This window comes from Acanthochromis polyacanthus, chromosome 9 (assembly GCF_021347895.1).
Source record: "Acanthochromis polyacanthus isolate Apoly-LR-REF ecotype Palm Island chromosome 9, KAUST_Apoly_ChrSc, whole genome shotgun sequence".
NCBI classification, from domain to species: Eukaryota; Metazoa; Chordata; class Actinopteri; family Pomacentridae; genus Acanthochromis; species Acanthochromis polyacanthus.
The window spans coordinates 20,999,066-21,019,248 of record NC_067121.1 but is presented as its reverse complement, the minus strand read 5'-3'; the positions used below and the strand labels follow the sequence as shown (position 1 = coordinate 21,019,248).

The 20,183-nt window shown below is 40.5% G+C and overlaps 2 protein-coding genes across 17 annotated transcripts in view; one reads left to right on the top strand and one right to left on the bottom strand.

Annotated features, from left to right (window-relative positions):
* The window catches only part of rock1 (Rho-associated, coiled-coil containing protein kinase 1), a 56,520-nt gene extending 42,705 nt beyond the window's left edge, over positions 1-13,815 (bottom strand). For all 13 annotated transcript variants that reach the window (XM_051952848.1, XM_051952845.1, XM_051952850.1 and 10 more), the window contains exons 1-2: positions 12,940-13,815; positions 2,851-2,932 (exon numbers count right to left, since the gene is read on the bottom strand). In XM_051952848.1, the coding sequence (XP_051808808.1) occupies positions 2,851-2,932; positions 12,940-13,032 (175 nt within the window). In that variant the 5' untranslated portion in view covers positions 13,033-13,815. The remainder of the gene's footprint in view (positions 1-2,850; positions 2,933-12,939) is intronic.
* A 5,990-nt stretch (positions 13,816-19,805) lies between these two features.
* Positions 19,806-20,183, top strand: part of greb1l (GREB1 like retinoic acid receptor coactivator) — a 54,473-nt gene continuing 54,095 nt past the window's right edge. For all 4 annotated transcript variants that reach the window (XM_051953284.1, XM_051953282.1, XM_051953283.1 and 1 more), the window contains exon 1: positions 19,806-19,969. The gene's annotated coding sequence lies outside the window, so the exon portion shown is untranslated. The remainder of the gene's footprint in view (positions 19,970-20,183) is intronic.

Genomic DNA, 20,183 nt, shown 5'->3' with positions numbered 1-20,183 from the left:
TCATGGCGAAGGATCAGTTGTTTGAGGCTCCGCCATGGCCACACCTTTTGGCTTCTGGTTGAGTTTTTGATAACTTTTCATCAGAAAGGTCTGGTGCATGTACTGGCCAAATTTCAGTTCTCTCAAACTTATCCACTAGGAGCTATAAATTTTGACAAATGTACAGCAAATTCAAGATGGCCGACTTCCTGTTGGGTTTAGGGTGTGGCTGTGATTGACTTTTTGGTGTGTCCTGATGTGGTGCATATGCCCAACAAATATTGTAGCTGTAAATAAAACATTGTGGAAGTTGGCCTAATGACCACTGTTTCAATTTTGCAGGTGGCGCTATAGAGCCATTTTTTCACACATATGCGCAACTCCCATAAAATATCAAATTTTTCGCCAGTCCTGATGTGCACGCCAAATTTCACGCGTTTTGGTTCATGATAAGGCCGCCAAAAAGGCAAGTCATTTCCCGAGGAGCGATTCAGTTTGAAAAATTTACAGCAAATTCAAGATGGCCGACTTCCTGTTGGGTTTAGGGCGTGGCTGTAATTGACTTTTTGGTGTGTCCAGATGTTCTGCATATGCCCACCAAATATTGTAGCTGTACATGAAACATTGTGGCAGTTGGCCTAATGACTACTTTTTCAAGTTTGCAGGAGGCGCTATAGAGCCATTTTGCCACGCACATGCGCAACTCCCATAAAATATCAAATTTTTCGCCAGTCCTGATGTGCATGCCAAATTTCACGCGTTTTGGAGTATGATAAGGCCGCCAAAAAGCCAATTTACTTTACGGGAGAAAAAAAAAATAAATAAATAAATAATAATAATAATAATAATAATAAACCCTAGGGTTTCAATAGGGTCCTTGGCACCGCTGGTGCCTTGGACAGTCGGTGCCCTGGCACCGCCTGTCCTTCGCACCCTCGGTGCTCGGACCCTAAATATAGCTATACACCGCTCAAGTTTTTGTACTGGCTTTTTTAGAAAAGGCTTATCCTCAGCCTCATGCATTGAGACATCATTGTCAAAGGTGGGCGGCAAAAATAGAGACCGAGTTAACACAATATACCTCTCAGATACCCAGTTTATGTTGCTGGGCTGGCTCACAGCAACCATGTTTTCACAATCTAATATCATCTGGGAGTCATAATGGCTACATGTCACAGAAGCTACTTTCAAAGGAACATTCAGACTATTGGCAAACAAACTAGAAAAAGTTGACAGTTGTTGCTACACAGCTGAGAAAAGCCGTTTAGGGAAAGTTTGTTGCTTACTGAGAATTAGCCTCTCCCTGATGTAGTAATTCTGCATCCCCTAGGGGAGACAGTGTCCACTATTCAGCCAAATTTGGTCATAGTTGTACTAAGGGGATAATTTTCAATTCACATGGGTAACAACTGGCACGGGAACGCATGGAAAAGGAGGGTGTGGGGGCATCCGAGTTCAAGCGCTCTAAAAATAAAAAGCAAGTTCTAATTTATTAGAATAAGAACATTTGTGAGTCAGTCATTTCCACTGGAAGCATAGGCTCTGAAGATCTTAATGCCAGACAACCGTAAGGGCATGTGAATCATGCTTAGAAAGGCTACAAATAGGATTTTAAGTTTCTGTTACAGAGGATATACTGTGTGTATGTAGGATTATTTTCAGTAGGTCCCAGCATACACACACTAGAGCAATCACTTGATCTGATTGTGGTGCAAAGCACAATGCATGGGCAGAACTCAAAGTAAAGAGCCCTTCAGGCAACGCATGCTGCTGAGGACCAGTGTCTCAGTAGACAAGTAGTCCATTAGACCATATCCATCAATGCTCTACACAGAAGTATAGGACCAAGAGTAATTGAGGAGATTCCTAATGGCAGTTTGTGCCCAGGGGCTTGGAGTAGCTTGGGCTGATATTCAAATATGAAACACTTCATTCTGGTTTTTGTTAAACTAATAAAATGCTTTAAAATAGTTCAGAATGCAAGAAAATTCACAACATAGACAAAACAAGATTTATCTTTGTACAGTTTCAGCCACAGGAATCTATGCATTTCTACACCAAAGTACACAAAGAGACAGCTATTTCTCCATAAAGTCAGCCACTACACAATCAATGCCATATACGAATTCAGATCTCCACAGATTTTAGGGTAAAGCGCATTTAGGGAAGAACTCTTAAAGAAACCGAGGGGAAAAAAGAAGGCTACAAATTATTCTACAAAGGGGAGGTAGAAAATGCTATTATAACAGAAAAGGAAGGAGAGGAAGAGGAAGCATTTGCCGTTTAGCTTAGCTTGGCAATAGGTGTTTTAGTTAAATTATATGCTGGTCTATATGTAATTCAGTAAATTAAAGACATCTATATCCCCGTGTTACAGCAATGCCCCACCCCCGCCTCAGACATCGCTGGCTCTATAAGAACAAGTTTGAGGATAAACATCGGAACATGATGGTTGCCATTTCTTAGAAATGCATTTGCAGAGAATTGAGAAGAAATACTGGACTTTTCAAGTCAAAGAAGAATTATTCAGCATCACTACCGGCCATGGATAGACATTTTTGTGTCTAAAACATAGTTATAGGAGTTTCCTGGTCTGAGGACACTATGAAAAGGAGGAGCCAACCTTGACAGGCATCATGTGGGTCACCAGCTATTTATGAAAGCCCCTTTGTTGGGGACACTAAGCAGCAGACACCTATTGTGTCCAAGCCCACATCGAGGCTGTGACCCAAAAACAGCCCTCTTTTCTGAGCCTAGCCTTATACCCGTATGTAGCAAGGGTCTGCAGACATAAATGGTTGAAGTGAAAGACATGGCAAGATCAATGATAAAGGAGACCATAAGGGAAAACATATGATGTGAGCTACTTACATCTATTCAAGAAGTTGTCAATGCTCTTGTTTTTCCTCAGGGCAGGAAAGTCAAGGTCATATACCAGTGCATCCAAGCCATCCTGAAGAAAGAAGAGAAGGGTTAACATGCAGGAAAACAAAATTACACTTTCTACAAATCCATCAACATCATAGACAGTATGTGAAAAGCAAAAGCCTGTCCTGTCAGGCAATGATTTCTCCTGAGCAGAGATTTTTGCGCAAAGGTAGCAGTGGGCCTCTGGATTATGTCAATTATGTTAAAGAGGGTTTTAGCTTACAGCAAAAAACAAATGTCAAGCATTCATTGAAGTTTATAAAACTGGAGCATTGACGCACATTATACATGCTGCCTAACATAGGTAGAACTATGAATAATATAAATTCACGAAAATATTGTTATGAATCCCTTTAACTCCCTTAAACTCCCTTGCAGGCAGAAAGTATTTAAAATTCATGGTGTACGTCTAAAGAATTAAAAAAAAAATACTCTGAAACTCATACTCACTAAAAGCATGCATACTGATGAACGCTCAGGGACTTTAGTCGACTACAGGCCTGACATGTATGTATGAGCTATATAGGTGAAAGCCAGTAAGCGAATATGTACAGGGTGGTAAGGAGTGTTTCACAGCTTTGCAGCTTCTATAAAACATATTTGCATAAAACATAGCTGAGGTAAAAAGTAAAATGTAATTGAAAGCTGAATTTCCCCTCCCAGTTCAAAAAGTTTCTAATAAAAAGAAACTTGTAAACGAAAAACAGTGAAATATAACAATAACCACACTGTGAAGTCAACTGTAACACTTCAATTACAGAAGCTCTGCCCACCTCACCAGTTCCTGACCCTCCTCAGTATCGTCATAACAACTTGAAAAGCATCATCTCCGTTAGTTATAAAACAATGCTGAGAATTTGGGTATCAAATAAAAATAAAAGAAGCCCAATACATAGATGTCCTTTTAAATAACATGCACGGTACAATATTGGAATTCCAAGAGCTGTAAACAAACAAAGAAGCTATCTTGCCTCAGGCTAGGCAGGAGCACAAGTGCCACGGGCAGGGTTTAATCTAATCTTCCATAATCCAGAACGGCAGAAAAAGTACAGACACACAAACTCTTGAACACTCGTACTGCTTTGCAGTCCTTGAAGCAGGTGTGAGCCAGATGTTAAAACTGAGCATTTTTGACACTGTCACAGGTCAGCTAGTCTGCATTTTTGTCTCAAAAGGGGGTACATGTTACAACGGAGTTGCTATTAAAATGTAAAATAACCTTTTCTTGTTGGCATAAGCTACATCTACGTCTGAACTCACCGTCATAGCAAGAATCTTGTCATTCCAGTGTTGTGAATTTGTTAATAACACATTTCTTTTTGCATCTTTGAGCAAAGCAATGATGACACATGGTGAATCAGCAGCTCAGAGAAGGCAAGGAATCCTCTTAAGTAACTCTGCTGCTTCTGCTCCACAGTGGAGGTCAGGGCCATACCCCGCTATGTGAGACATAAAACAAGCAAATGCCCTGCAGGATGGGTGAAAACAGGAGAAAGGTAGGTGGGAGGGGTGGAAAGGAAAATGGGAGGTGTAGAATGGTTGGTAGGAAGAACAAAAGTAACTTAGAAGTTTACTGGGATATAATATGGGAAATGAATGGGTGGAAAGGTTGTGATCAATACACAGCCATCTTCAGCTCAGCTTCATAACTTCAGGAGCAAACATTCAGGGACTATTTACACAAGACAGACCATAGGCTGGGAGAATGGGGGGCCTTGTTAGCCATACAGTATCCAGCCAGCCTACACTGGGAAAAACGCTGAAGAACTGAGTCCTTCAGGACCCTAATCACAAGGCTCTGTGCTCAGCAATGCACGTTTGCATAACTTCCTGCCGCAGAGAACTCTGGACAGCCACAGTAACATTCCTTAACAGGACTGTACACGTCAGAGAGCTATTTTAGGTATGTGGCCAAACAAGTTCTCAACAAAAAGTGAAGGAAGGGAGAGGAAAAAACTATCCCAAGTACAGAGTCACATAGTGAGCCTTATTTTCAATCAGCACTAGTGTTAAACACTATGACGGAAAGGCGGAGGGAGCAGAGGGCTGGTACATGTGGGGCTGGCTAGTCCAATAAGAGAACAAATAGAGGAAAAAACAAAGAAAAGTCACACTGACAGCCACGCTAAGACACTTCCAGTGAACCATCAGAGCAACAAAGGAGCTACGTAGGTATAGTAAGAGAAAAATCAGACTGAAGCATCAGCTAAGGGATTGTGAATTCAACTGATTTGTAGAATTAAACTGGTTTAAGAAAACAAAATGAGCAACATGAACTGAATTTGTAAAAGTAAACGTGAATAGCACTGGCTCAGTGAGCAGAAACGGTCACAATTTTAAATTTGCATCTCTGCTCTAGTACCGTCTATCCTCAGAGTGAAAGATGTGTCAAAATTAGGAGCAGTCGTGTTCTGAAATACAGAGTGGATAATATAAGATAAAAACCTCTGCAATGACAGATGTTAATCTGTATTACAATACATAGCAACTGAAAAAGAAAAAAATACTTTTGAATAAATAAACCAGACTGCTTTTGACTGATAGAATATTTGATACGACACAAACATTATATTCAATCTAACACTGCCATAACGCCATGCTGTGCATTGATTTGCATTAATACTTTCAATGACCTAGGCATTCTGTATTTATACAGCAGCTTGATCAGTATAAAAAGTAATGCAAAATCTCTACCTGAAGACAAATTGCTAAGGTCACAACATCCACTCCAAAGAAGTGTACTTGAATGCCCCACATCAGTGTATGTACGTCTGCAATTCATTGAATTTGAATTGAACTGCCCTCAGGATTAATACAGTATCTATCTATGAAATGATACCTCAGTGTTCAACATTTCTACATTTGGATGAAGTTGCTGTCACATAAACACAGACAGGCTCTGCAGATTAAGCAGATAAATACAGTTACCTTTGGTGACTGATTTGTGATGGTTAATATTGTGGGTCAGTGACCAAACGTCTGCCTCTGTTTTGATTTTAGCTATCAAACCACTAAGACGCAGTAGGCAGTAGTCCCAGCATTAAGAAAATATGAGGCTGATGTTGCAGAATCACTGACAAAGCCTTTTCTCAGCTAGTAAATCAGAGCAATTTCCAGAGGTGAAAGTGTTCCTAGATAAGCACTTCCACCACACTTCTTGCAGCTGTGAAATTTCCAAGGCCTCACCAGTTTCTGTCTGCTTTCCAGGCAAACAGAAGGAGAAAGGCGTGAATGTGCAGCAGAAATAAGCAGTGCAAAATAGTAAAAAGCTAGTACAGTGGAACTAATAAATCTAAATTCTAAATGTATGAAAAATACTGTCTTTAGACAAAAGGCAAAAAAAAAAAAAAAAAGTATGAAAATATTATTCACATTTGAAGAGCTCCTGGGATTTTATGCTGTTAGAAATGGACCATATATGCTGGCAATCTACCTTTTGTGAAACGGAGTAAAATCGTGCATATGATTTACTCAGTACAACATGCGCTGGGCGGTAGCAGTCCACAGGCTTTGTTTCACTATGTGGCAGCCTTGGGAAAAATTGCTAGGAAAACAAACCAGAGCTTGCAATGCTCCCTGTTATCCTATTTCTGCTGATGCTGCTCCAGCCAGAGGGCGACACATCCCTGGGATTACTAAATAATATGAAAAACCATCTCATCACCATATTAATGAAAAGTGGTAATTATGTAAATAATGCAGTTATACAAAACACACTAAGCCAGTGGTTGGCATTACATATGGCAATTATTTCTTCTCTTTCTTAAGCTTTAGGGGAGAGAAATCCACACAACGCACAAGCTCTTTTCCAGACATTAAAGTCTGACTTAAAATTTCCATGAGAGACTCAGCCACATCATCCCTTTCTGCATGCCAGCACAAGGCATGTGGACTGGCCTGAGTCGAGCCCTACTTCTCACTTCCTTTTCTGCCACCTCTTCAACACAATATGCTTTCCACATGTGAGCAATTGTGCAGACAGCCATTCAGATCTCCGGGCAAATAAAGGCAGTTCCACTGCAGGCTGTGCCCATGTAAACACAAATGTGATCATACAAACCAGTGAAGCTATTCAAAGCATGAAATACCACACTGCTTCCTCACTGGTAACTCTCAGGTATAGGCAGTGAGAGGGAAATGAATATCTAAGGGCACGTTAATCCAGCTGGTGCTCTTTGAAACCCACCAGTGAGCTTTTCGCTTTAGTTTTTTTTTTTTTTTAAATTAAGCACTTTGTCCAAACTACTTTTACACACTCTTGCCGCAGATAATATCTACTGACAGGAAATCCCACTTACCTAGAAAGACTGCATATCTAACAACTCTACTGGATAAATGGCAGTGACAGTGAACCCAGGGGTGGCAAAACAGGGGCATTCCATTTTCTTATCAGGTCTCAGTGAGCGAGAATCACTGTCACAAATGCTTTCATGTGAAAATATAATTGAGTTATTCCAACAGTGGAGGACACTCTCGTGTTTCCACTGACCAAGCTCTGGATTCTCAAGCAAAACTCTGCTTTCCTGACTGTACTGCCTGCGATTTTTGACCTCAACCCAACAAATAACCATCCTATTAAACATCAGTTCATTTCACGTCAACCATCTTTGCTGGACAGGAGTCACAGAGCTCTGTGTAAGTGGGACAAACTAACGGGGATTTTAGTCCTTAAGATAAAAGAAGTGCAGAAGGCTGTAAAGTTCAAAGGGTGAATAAAGCAAAAAAAAAAAAAAGCAATCCAATATTAAAAGACTGGATCATTTTAGTGTGCATTCCTGCACATAATCAGTCAATTGAGGGAATGCAGAACAACAAATAGCTCAGCCAATTGTTGTTCCCATAACTGAAAAGCTGAGGAGAGCAGTTTACAACTGACAGCCCTGAACCTTTGTGACAATAGGGATGGATCAAATGCTGACTATAAACTTTACCACAAATGGATGTTTTTCAACTCAAGGAAATGTAATTCATCATTTAACTTTCAGACTTGGGATTTTCTATACTTTAGGCAGCTAAGCACAAATAAATATAGCTCATGTAAATATTGTGTATTTTCCAAAGCATAAACCAAAGTTATTTTAGTACTTTGGCTGCTTCCGGGATGAACAATAGCAAAATTAACTTTACTGGTGAAGTTGTTGGCGATTCACCGCCAAGAAAATGTTGTCACTTTTACTTTATGTCAAATATATTGAGCTTGCAGAGCATACTGCAGCTGCAAGGTGGTAGGTGTATTCAAGTCTGCTGTGATCACCTGCATTACCACAGGACTGGGTAATATGAATACTACACATTTACTTCAATTATCATTAAAAGGTGCCATCTGCAATGGTGGAAAAAGTGTGCTGATAATAGCTAGATAGTGTAGAATGTGCCAGATTTACTGTCCCTGCGACCCCCACTGGCCTCTTCCATTCTGGAGTTGCCCACGTCTGAAATATAATTCCTAACAACTGCTAAGAGCTGACACTGCTTGTCCAAATATCAGTGGTGAAGCTGAAGGCTGAAATGTCCTGTAACACCGTGTTGATGTGCTTTTTCACAAAGCCATCAAGCTTTGGCGGTACAGTTTCTGTTATGTGGGGACAGCTGGGAATCTCATAATTGGGCTCCTGTACGCTGAGAAGATGAGGAAATCCTCCGTTATCTCCAACTGACAACAGTTAGTCATCAAAAGCTGTTGTTATTTTTAGTGACTGCCGGTCAACACTGGACATCTTCTCTCAGTTCTTCAGCGACTTCAGTGCCTTGCCCTACTAGTAACATTAGCAGATCCCTTGAACTCTGCTCGGTTCTTATCAAACTGGTTGCTATTTTTCACTCCTCCTCTAGACAATTTAGCAGAGCATAGTTCGCAGTCATCTTTTATTTTGTCATCATCGCTTATCCTAAAATATTTACAATGCTCCTCCTCCACCTACATGTCCATCTAACAAGAAATTAACAACACGTTGCCATGAAGTATCCAAGTAGTTTTATGGAAAGAAGCACATGAGCACAGTGTTGGATCAATACTAGTATTGGTGCATCCTGTTAGCCTAGCCGCGCTAGACCCATGTTCTGAAGGCACAAGGGTCTAGGGCCGCTCGACAGGGAGGGAGGCAGGCTACAAGGTTGTCTTTCAAATCACTCTGCAGTAATTGGGTAGGTATACAACCAATCAGCGCAACGAATAGGCTGACGGAGTTCCTAGAGTGCCGGCGGATTGTGGCTAAGTCCCATTAGCTTCCCAACCAGCGGAGCCAACTGGTATATCAAGGATTTGCCATATCCCGTCGGCATAAGTCCAAATACGTCTTTCTTCTCAATGAAACACTTCAGTACCGTCCTTTGTTTATCTTTCAAGTTGAATTTTAGCTTCAAATCTTTAAGGGCTGCGGCCAAAGCCGAGTCGAAAGACAACTGTTTATTGTGCGCTGTGTTGTTTCTGTCAGAATCGTCGCGCCTCTGTCGTCACTTTGTTACGCCCGCCTTCTGACTCTACACTTCATGGTGATTCGTCCGGCCAGTTTTAGGAGAATCCAGCCTCGAGCCTTATGGAGGGTAACTAGACCCACCCTGGCAGAGAATTAAATTCGTTGCCGTGGGTTGTCTAGCGCGGCTAGGCTAGCATCCTGTCACAATACCATGACATGTGAAATGAAAAAAGAAAACAATCATGTCCCTGGGTCAAAACTGTAAACATTACAGGAAATCTAGAACCACACAGGTTGCAGCTGCATTATCAGTATAGACAAAACCGTACAGGTAAGGTCTGAGACAAGTAAAGATGTTCAACATAGAGAAGACAAGGATTCACTGCACTCAGCTTGGCCCCCTAGTAGAGCCACTATCCAAGGTAATTAAGAAGCATGCCAGGAACATGTTTCCTCATATTCTACAGACTGTTGTGACTGAATCCTAGAACAAATGGTATCAAGTTAAACATTTACTAAGGTCGCTTTTTCTCTCTGATAGTTTCATTAAAATGCTGAAACAACACAACTTATCACACAAGCTGTTTTTACGCTATTATTTAGCTATGGGGTATTGAGTAGTAATAAGCAAACCTATTAATCAACCAACACGGATGTTGTGAGATGAAATCTAATTTGAGTGGCAAATAATGGCAGGCAATAACCGTCAAAAATGATTTAATACATTAAACCTCATTCATTTATATCGATACCGGTGTGCTGGGATAAGTTTATTGCAGACATTTAGATGGACACAAATGATTTTCCTTTTTTGTTTCACTGACCTACATGAACTGAACTATTTACAGCATTACTGATATGAGCAACTTCTGCTTCAACTCATATTCTAAATTATTTCAAAGTAAGGACATCCACCCCAACATGTACATGCAGTGCTCATGCAATCATCGTCTACAAATCTGGTTTATTGGCCTTGTTGTTTCCTGTAATTACTCTTACTACAGATTTAAAGTCCAAATAACAGATGAAAGAGGGATCAAACACAGAGACGCTAACGCGCTCCAAGTGTCACAGTAAGAACAAAGACTATGCCAGGAAGCCGTTATACATCTCAAATAGAGTGCAAAACAAGTTCCAACGTATCAGTTCAACCATTCTAATTTACCAGACGATAAACAGACTCCATTTCACCACTTTGGAAGTGCAAGAGCAGCTATAAAATTATACTTAATACTTTCACAAACAGAAAAAGAACACAACACTTTCTCTACAGCAATTTTCAGAGGATGCTCAATTTGCACAAATTATTCAAACTACTGCATACAAGCTATTCATTATTGCCAACAGATCAGCATATAAGGGCATTGCTCAGACCTTTAATGGCACTGAGCTTTCACATCACAATGTCAGGAATTCTGTCTGATCAGATTGGCTCTCTGGAAGCCCATCTAGAGCACAATGATTGGGGAGGGGGGCAGTCCATCCAGATAAGGCACTCCTCACTCCAAGCAGGATTTATTTAGAGTGTAAAGATAAGGGCAACAGGGCTGGAAAACGGAGAATAGATATGCAAGCCCAGAGCTGAGTGGTAAGGTACAGGCCAAATGTCACCATCACACAACATAGGCCAACCCTCTACAGGGAAAAAGCATATTCCCAGCAGTGGTATACTTCAGACAGAACGCAATGCCAGGTACAGAAACATGGCCAGTAAAAGGCTTGTATTGTGCATTCTGATGGAACCTATTACTCATAGCCAAGCATGTTGGCTGCTTTATGAGTTAAATGTCCTGATTCACAGCCCTCAGAAACATGAGTCTTCAGTCCACATAATTTTGGTTTATGGGTAGAGAGCAGAGCCCACACCCAGCTACCTCAGAGCTGCCTGCCTGGTCTCAACTCTCTCCAGACATGCAGAATGGCTTTGGGACACACAGGGAACTCCAGGCCAGTCAAAGACAAGAGGTTATTTGATTAGCATGGAATTTTATTAAGCTGTGGGTGGAGTTGCATGGTGGCAGAGAGAGCCTCAGCAAAGGCCTCCATTCATTGATCAGGGGAGATTGCAGGGAGGGGAAAAAAGACGGAACAACACCCTTGTGTGTGTGGCTGCCAGTAGGAGCAGTCCCCGCAGCTTTACGCCATTAAAAATGCAGAGCGTGTGCACTTTTAGGTGAGTTTAATAGCCTCTTTCTGCGACATGATGAGAGGTCACAGAGACTGAGCAAGTTTTTGTTTAAAAAGACAGCTATCTACAGCAGCCTATACACAAACACTTCAAGATGGGTGTGTGGGTGGAGTTTCAGGACAAGCCCCCTACCATAACAGACAGCCTCCCTGATGTTCCTTTGCTTAGTAAATCTGTCTGAAGGCTCATATGCCCCACACCATACAATCAACACACAAGAATCAATAATTAGATTAAATGGACACAAGTGCACAATATCTAAACAAGCTACAGTAAAATTATTCTTCACAGAGACCCACAGCTGTTATTCATCCGTTGCTAGCTTGACTGGCGATCCCTAAACAAACACCCAGTCACACCAGCAAACACAAAACATAGGTGATATAGGTCAGACCGTGGAAATCCAGAGCAAGTTTTTCCACTGACCACATCTAAACAGTACTGCCTCCCATGACTCACTAAAGTCCTCATGAAAAAAAATTAGTGCCACCATCACCCATGCTGGAATGCTCCTTATATCAACAAACCCTTGACACTTGGCATCCACTGCTACATGAGTCAGTCCCCAGGGTTGCTGCTTGTAATACAAACCAATGAAGGTGTTGCTTGAGGGTTTAGCACGTGGCAGCAGTCACCTTCTCTCCCCAAACAGGAGAGTCACATCATAAGTTGTCACCCATAGACAGGAAGCAGCACAAGCAAACTCGAGCCAACAGGTGTACTGATGCAGCTGGAGGCCTGCAGGTTACAACAGGCTCGCAGGAGACCTATCTGTTCATATGAAGCTTAGATAAGTAAGTCTAGACAAAACAGCACACCTAGCCACTCACTTCATAATGATCCAAACAGCAAATTTGTGACAACACAAACCAATATAAGTTTGCATTGTGAGTCAAGAAAACATCGCTATAAAGATCTAATGACAATCTGCTTTACCTGCCTTAAAGCAAAGATAATTTAACAAAGTGTGCCTGTCTTTGTGGAGAGCACAACATACGCCATCTGTCAGTCTACCTTAGTAACCATGGCTTTTTAATTTAATTACTCCTTCATTGATGCCACTTATTAAGTACTGGCAGAACATCGGTGATAAACATTAATCATAGTGCCAACAATCTGCCTCTCTACATTGATTGTTTTTGACTGCAACTTCATACAATATTTGACTATAGAACAACAGACGTTTTAAACTGCTGGTTGTTGTCTTCCTGCAAATTCTTCCAATATACACTCTCGTACACAAATGTTTGATCTTCAGAAAGTATGCGAGACAAACTGGCCTGTCGGCGTCAATGTCAGCATTTCTTCAGTGACAACTGAGAAGAACTGTTGGTCTCGGAAAGAATTTCTGCTCCAAGGAGTAGACTGACCCCGAATGGCTGACTCTTTACGTTGGCTACCTAGCCTGCTAGCAAGCTACAAACTTACCAGTAGACAATCCGTGTTTATTTCTGACTTTGGGTCCTTCAACATGGCATCGATTTTTTCAAATCGAGCCTCCATACTTTCCCCAGCAGACATCTTGCTGTTAAACTCAGTCCCGACGTCGGGTTATGAACAAAAACAGCTCACTGGCGAGGCAGAAGGCTGGCTAGCTAGCTTTAACAGCCAGCGGTAGCTAGCTAGCCAAATGTTCCTTTCTTCGTGAGAACTTTACGCCGCACTTCAAAGAAAATACATCGTTCTCCTCGAGCTTTCACAGACAATGAAGGCTTCACGGCTGCACTGAACATGCAAAAGCCACATTTTCAGAGTCGAAGGATATTTTTCCCAGTATGAGTAGCAAACAACTTCAGTGGCAAAGATAAATGCGGCGACAGATTAGTCAGCCTCCGTAGGATGCCACTGAGGATAAGAGCTTAAAATGTTGGTGCATCCAAACAAAAGGCAGTCAAAATGTAAATGCAGTGTCTCTTCGAAAATCAGTTTGTGGGAAAGCTAGTCCAGGCCCGTTCCCATATCTGTGCCAGGCCCCTTGCAGAAAACGGCAAACGAATCTGACAGCTCAAAAGTAGAAGTGGTGGGAAAAAAACTTCTGCTTCTTCCAAATTTCGATCAGTTTAAACACGGAGTCGCTACAACGTTTAACGGCTGCCCATCCGCTGCATCCCGTGCACTGTCACTGACCGTCGGCTGTTTCCCGTCCAAAATGCTTTATCTCTCAGATTGAGTACTTATTAATCGGGTTTGAGGTGTATTAGTTGTCGTAAAACAATCGCAGACGATGCCCGATTTTCTCCCACAGCCTGGCCAACATGTCCGCCTTCCTGTTCAAACACCCCGGAGAAGCTACTTCAAAATGTCAAGTACTGCGCATGCGCAATGCCGAGGCGCATTCAAAGAGTTCACAGGATGAGGGCAACACGTTGCTGTACGCTAATGTTACATGAAAACGTACGAATCTTAGAGAAAATCTACCTCAGAGGAAGAAAAATAATTTCAGTATTATTCAGAAAATGTTAAATTTCTTTATTTTGATCGTCCCCAATCCATTCCCAGTATGTGCGCCTTATGTATACTGGATTTTCGGTGTTATTTACATTATTTGTAAAAAAAAAAAAAAAAAAAATCAGTCACCACACGCTAATTATCTTCTTTACCGTTAACTGCAGTGATTAACACGTTCATTTTTAGGTCACAGAGATATCCCATAACAACTCTCTGATATTATAGTATTATTGTATTATCTATTCTATTCTTGGCGTGAATATCAGGTCCAAGAAATGTGACTAGGAAGACCATTTGAATTGCTATGTGTTATTTGTTTTCTGCACATTACGAAATATTTCTATCAGGTTTTGTAATATATGAGGAGCTGCTTGCTAACGTGATAACTTTCGGGTAATTTACCTTCATTGTAATCTGTTCGTTCCTGAAGTCTTCCTGTAGGGGGCGATGTTCTACAACTTATGCTAAGAGTTGTTTGAAAAACTTTTTTGTTAAAAATTAGACTTTTCATGTTGACTTTAACGGTGTAAAAGGGAATAAAAAGTTTACTAATGCTACTGTCACTTATTCTTTGAAAAATGGCAGTCAATCTTCATTTACAGTGGTAATTTCTGCACAAAATAAGCAATATTAAAGTAATAAATACAGTAAAGCCAATTAAACTCATGAGTCACTAAAGTCCTCATGAAAAAAAATTAGTGCCATCATCACCCAAGCTAGAATGCTCCTTATATCAACAAATCCTTGACACTTGGCATCCACTGCTACATGAGTCAGTTCCCGGGGTTACTGCTTGTAATACAAACCAATGAAGGTGTTGCTTGAGGGTTTAGCACGTGGCAGCAGTCACCTTTTCTCCCCAAACAGGAGAGTCATGTCATAAGTTGTCACCCATAGACAGGAAGCAGCACAAGCAAACTCCAGCCAACAACTTTGCCGATGCAGCTGGAGGCCTGCAGGTTACAGGAGGCCTATCTGTTCATATGAAGCTTAGATAAGTCTAGACAAAACAGCACAACTACCTGTAGGGTAATTTACCTTCATTGTATCTATTTGTTCCTGAAGTCTTCCTGTAGGGGATGGTGTTCTACAACAATGGCGAGAGTTGTTTCAAAGACTTTTTTAAAAATTAGAATTTTCATGTTGACTTTGATGGTACATAAGGGAATACAAATTTTACTAATACTACTGTCACTTGTTCTTTGGAAAATGGCAGTCAATCTTCATTTATAGTGGTCATTTCTGTACAAAGTTAGCAATATTAAAGTCATAAATACAGTAAAGCCAATTAAATTCAATGCATCAATTCTGTATTTCTGCCAAGTAGTGACATATGTTGACCTAAAGACCCAGAAGTGGAGAATTGCATTAGCTGAGCTGTGCCCAGAAACTTGAACCGAGCACAGGCACATATCTGCAAGTTAGAAAAAAAACAAGCAGCACAGACTGATGTTTAACTTGTATGCATACACTACCGTTCAAAAGTTTGAGGTCACCCAGACAATTTCAGGTTTTCCAGGAGAACTCACTTTTATTCATGTGCAAACATAAGTGCACAAGGGTTTTCTAATCATTAGTTAGTCTTTCAACACCATTAGCTAACACAATGTAGGTTTACAACAGAGGAGTGATGGTTGCTGGAAATGTTCCTCTGTACCCCTATGTAGATATTCCATTAAAAATCAGCTGTTTCCAGCTAGAATAGTCATTTACCACATTAACAATGTCTAGACTGTATTTATGATTCATTTAATGTTATCGTCACTGAAAAAAAAGCTTTTCTTTCAAAAATGAGGACATTTCTAAGTTCCCCAAAACTTTTGAACAGTAGTGTATATGTATTTGGATGTATCCGGTTGTGCATGTGTGCATGTTTGCGACCTACTGTATGTATCAGTGAATAAATAACTCATTAATTTCTTTGCATGTTGAATTTATTTGTCCATTTATTAGTTCTTTTTAGTGCACTTTTATTTAATACCTTTCATTTTTGCTCTTCGTCTGTAAATCGACAAGATGTTCTGTCCTTCATAAGTTTTAATAGTCTAAATCACAGTATAATGTGTATAACAAGAATACGGTAAAAACATTTTTGTGTCTTTACATCATATTTCATCATTACTAAATACAGCGCTCGATTTAGACGGTCGCCAGGTCGCCGCGAGCGCCGGGAATGATAGGAGGTTGATGACATCATACAAAGTGGCTGCCTCCATGAAGAAAACATGATACGCGGTTGAGCTCGATCGAGCGCATTTGGACGGTCGCCGGGTCGCCATTTGCGACTAAAAACATTCAAAGTCTCCAATATTATCAGGCTTGATCAGAAATGACCACAAAATAAATGTTATGTTGTAGTTAATGATTTGACCCGTTTGAAGGGGGGTACAGATTTTTGCAGGCCAGATGTGGTCTGAAATAATTTGTACCCCCCTTGTATCTTAGGATCATATAGAGTTTACCTGTTCAAACTCTCCATTGTTTTAGGCTTTATTAGAAATGACCATGAAATAACCATAAAAATGGTTCTGAGGGTAGTTCATGGTTTGACATGGCCAAGCAGGAAGAGGGACACAGTTTTTGCAGGTTAAAAAATATGGTTGTAATTATTTGCATCCCCTTCAATAATTTTTCTGGGAGCCTAAATTGAACTGTGGTTAATCTGCATATTCTGATGAAAAACAAAACATAGCAAATGAAACATAGCTAATGAACTGCACCAATATTATTGTTTTTTTTTTTTTTCATTTTTCATTTTCAGGGGTGGTAAAAAATGTACACCAAACGGTTGCCAGGTTTTAATATGCAAAGATAACATGGAATTAGAAATACCATTGATAAGGCTGTCTTTATTTTCTTATGAATAACATTTCCAGTGAAAAATGCAGTCGTAATAGTGCCAGTAATATACTAAAATGGAGCAGTGATATTATTATTATTATTATTATTGTTACCATTGTGCTGGCAGAGCTTTAAAGTTAGTGTTCAAGCTGTGTCTCAAAAAATACAATTGTTTATAAGCTTGTGTTAGGAGTCGTCTTACTTTTTAGGTCGAGTCCTCACGTTTTTCATGGATACGTGCTATTATTTTGAAAGTGTGGACACAACTTCCGGATGATCGTACATTGCAGTAGCAGGCTAATCGAAGAAAAAGTATCCCAAAGAGCAGTCAAAGCTCAGCGTATGACCATGGTATGAAGAGAGATAAAGCATTACTTGTGAAGAGTATAGATCCTTTGGAAGAGCTTTTCTTCACGGCGCTACACAGTGTAATAAATGACAACAGTTCGACAACTTCAAGAATTTCAAACAACGGACTTGTTTATTTTGGTAGATAGATTTTGTACTCTCAAACAAAACAAAACTGAAATAAGATAACACTCACTCATCCATACAACAATATGCATAATAGTATTTGCCATTTTATACCGTAAAATTCCATCCTTAAAGCGCTTGACGTGCACGCTCCCGTGGACAGGGGATACACTTCCTATCGGGGGTAAGTACCTTGGCACAACACCGGCTAATTACGGCATGGGCGTCAGCTGGGATTAATCAGCCAACTCCATTCACCTGCCTCCCTCCTATGCCTTCAAAGCCCTCTGCTCCCCTCAGTTGTCGCTGGAGCATTGTTTAACTGAACCACATGCTGTTCAACACACCCACTCCCTTCTGGGCCTCGTCGGCGGTGGACTTTTCAGCTTCCCCCCTCCTGGACTCTATTGTGCTTCTGTTGTTTTTGGACTCACCCCAGCCTGTCTGCTCTCTTGGGAGACAACTCCCCAGAGTGTGAGTGCCTCTCAGTCGACCGTAGTTTCTGCTCCCGTACAGTGCAACGTTCGGGAGTATTCGTTAATCGTAGCATTCCCTTGAACCTAGGGGTTATAGTAAATTGGTTGTTTCTATAGCGCCTAAGTGTTGTCTACCAAGAGTAGAGATTGTTTGGGGTTATTTTGTAGTAGTTTTAGTTTCCAGCCACTAGTAGTCGCTGTGAATATTTGGAACCGAGTATTCAGTTCAGTTTCCTGTTGTTGCGGCCATCTTGGTTTGTAGTTTTTTGGAATCCCTGTGAATAAAACCCCCTTCTATCACACCTGTTGCCTGTCTTGTGTCTGCGCTTGGGTTCTCCAACCACCACTCCGCGTAACAGCAAGGCAAATTTATTTACTGAGCACATTTCAACAATGAGGCGATTCAAAGTGCTTTACAAAGACATTAAGACAGAAAATGTTTTTAATAAAATATACATACACAAAATTGTCTTCACTGTTGAGTGTTACTCATCAGTTTGAACAAAAACTAATTTGTTATATGTAAAAGTGACTTAAGGAAAAAACACCCACATAATATGCTGCAAGAAGTTCCAATTTGGACATCAATCATTTTTAAACTATTACAGTTCTGATCAGTTCTATATTCCATCTATTACAGTAACATAAAAGCTAACCAGTAGTAATAAAAAAAATCATTGTTTAAAAGGCTAACTAGATGACTATATGTAAATATAGTATTGTGCTATATTACCTTGCTGTAGCACTAGCTAGCTAGACTGAATTCTTCATTAATGTTGGTAGATTACTGAGGTAAGCTGATGTAGCATTTTGATAGAAGAAAAATAATTCACTCAGATTTCTGATAGAATGCATACATTGTCTAATACTGTAACACTAAAACGAACCAGAAGTAAAAATGTACTATTATCTATCCAAAAGGTTACCTAGCTAACTTAATGATAGGGTTACAGCCTTGTGTATATTTAGCTTGCTGTAGCATGAACTAGCTAGCTTCTATCCTTGGCTAGTGACAGCTACATGGTCATGGTAACTGTGGCTTAATTTTTGTGTGTGTATGTCAGAAATAAATATCAGTGATAATAAAGTTATATTAGAGTCATAATTGTTGTCCTTGACCTACCAATTCAAAGTTATTTTACAATGATAAGACCGCTTTAAACAGTCAAAAGTAAGTTCAGTATGTGCTAACTAACCTAACAAAATATTGAAATTGTTTTACTGGTGGGAGGAAATTGCAACAGGTGGCTTTGAGGTAAGTTTATGTAATAATTTGACAGTACAAGTCAAGAGTGTGGATTTGCTTATATTAGATATCTGCTGAATTACATATGCCATCATTTAATACAGTAACCTAAAAGGTAACCTGCAGTAAATATATTGCTATTAAAAGCTAACTAGCTGACTTTATGTTAAGCTAATAACATTGTGCTATATTAGCTTTCTGTAGCACAGCTAGCTAGCTTGAATTCTTTGTTGGTGTTGCTGAATTTTCCTGGGGGGGGGGGGGGGGGGGGTTGTCACAAATTTGAATAAAAAATAGGATAATTTCTGTATGTTTTATCTAATATCTGAGTTGCAGCAGAGTCATAACAATACCATATTTTGAAAATAAAGTGAATGCTTTGCACGTGTAACACGTTTGGATTGATTGGGGCGTCTTTTACCAGCAGCGTAACATCTCTCATGGCAGGGTCATGGGAGAAGACGGTCCTTTCCTAAAAGTTTGACTCAGTTTATTAATATAAAAAATGTAGGCCGTGATGATTTAATTACCCTACACATGTGTACACTTACTTCTGGTGTAGATATTGTATTACTACTCATAATTCATTCTGAAAGAAAGTAGACATTGTTCCTAAGGAGGGTGACTTTATACAGAGCCTAACTCGGTGTTCGTGCTCATTACAGCACTCTTAAACCACAGTTGCCTATTCTGGTTATTTAAGCGGGTATTTGCACAGTCAGTCTCCAGTTTGGTTTGTTTCTTCCGTGGTATTTTCGCCTCCCTTCAGAGCAGCTCAGTGAACTGAACCAAACGGTACGTACAGTATCTCCCTGACGTCAGTCGGTGCTCCGTCACTGTGTGCAGATCAGCTGGAGCAGAGCGCAGCGGAGGAGCAGCATCGGCGGTAGCGTTTGGTGCCAGGGACGCAAATTAACCCAACAACACGATTCTTCGTGGACATCGCCATGCAACGCCTTCCCATACACATAAGGTAGGCTTGGTTTTCTGTGTCTTCACGCTTTTAACACCTGTTAAATGCCACGCGCTGCTAATATACGTTGGTTATGATGAGCAGATTGTCCGGGGTGATGGCAGCCTGTCAGTCCGTCTGCGAGGCGTCAACAGATGCTTAAAGTTTGTTTCACCAGGAGATTTCAACAAGAGTTGACTGTGGATGAGGAAATGAAACTATCACATCATTAGGT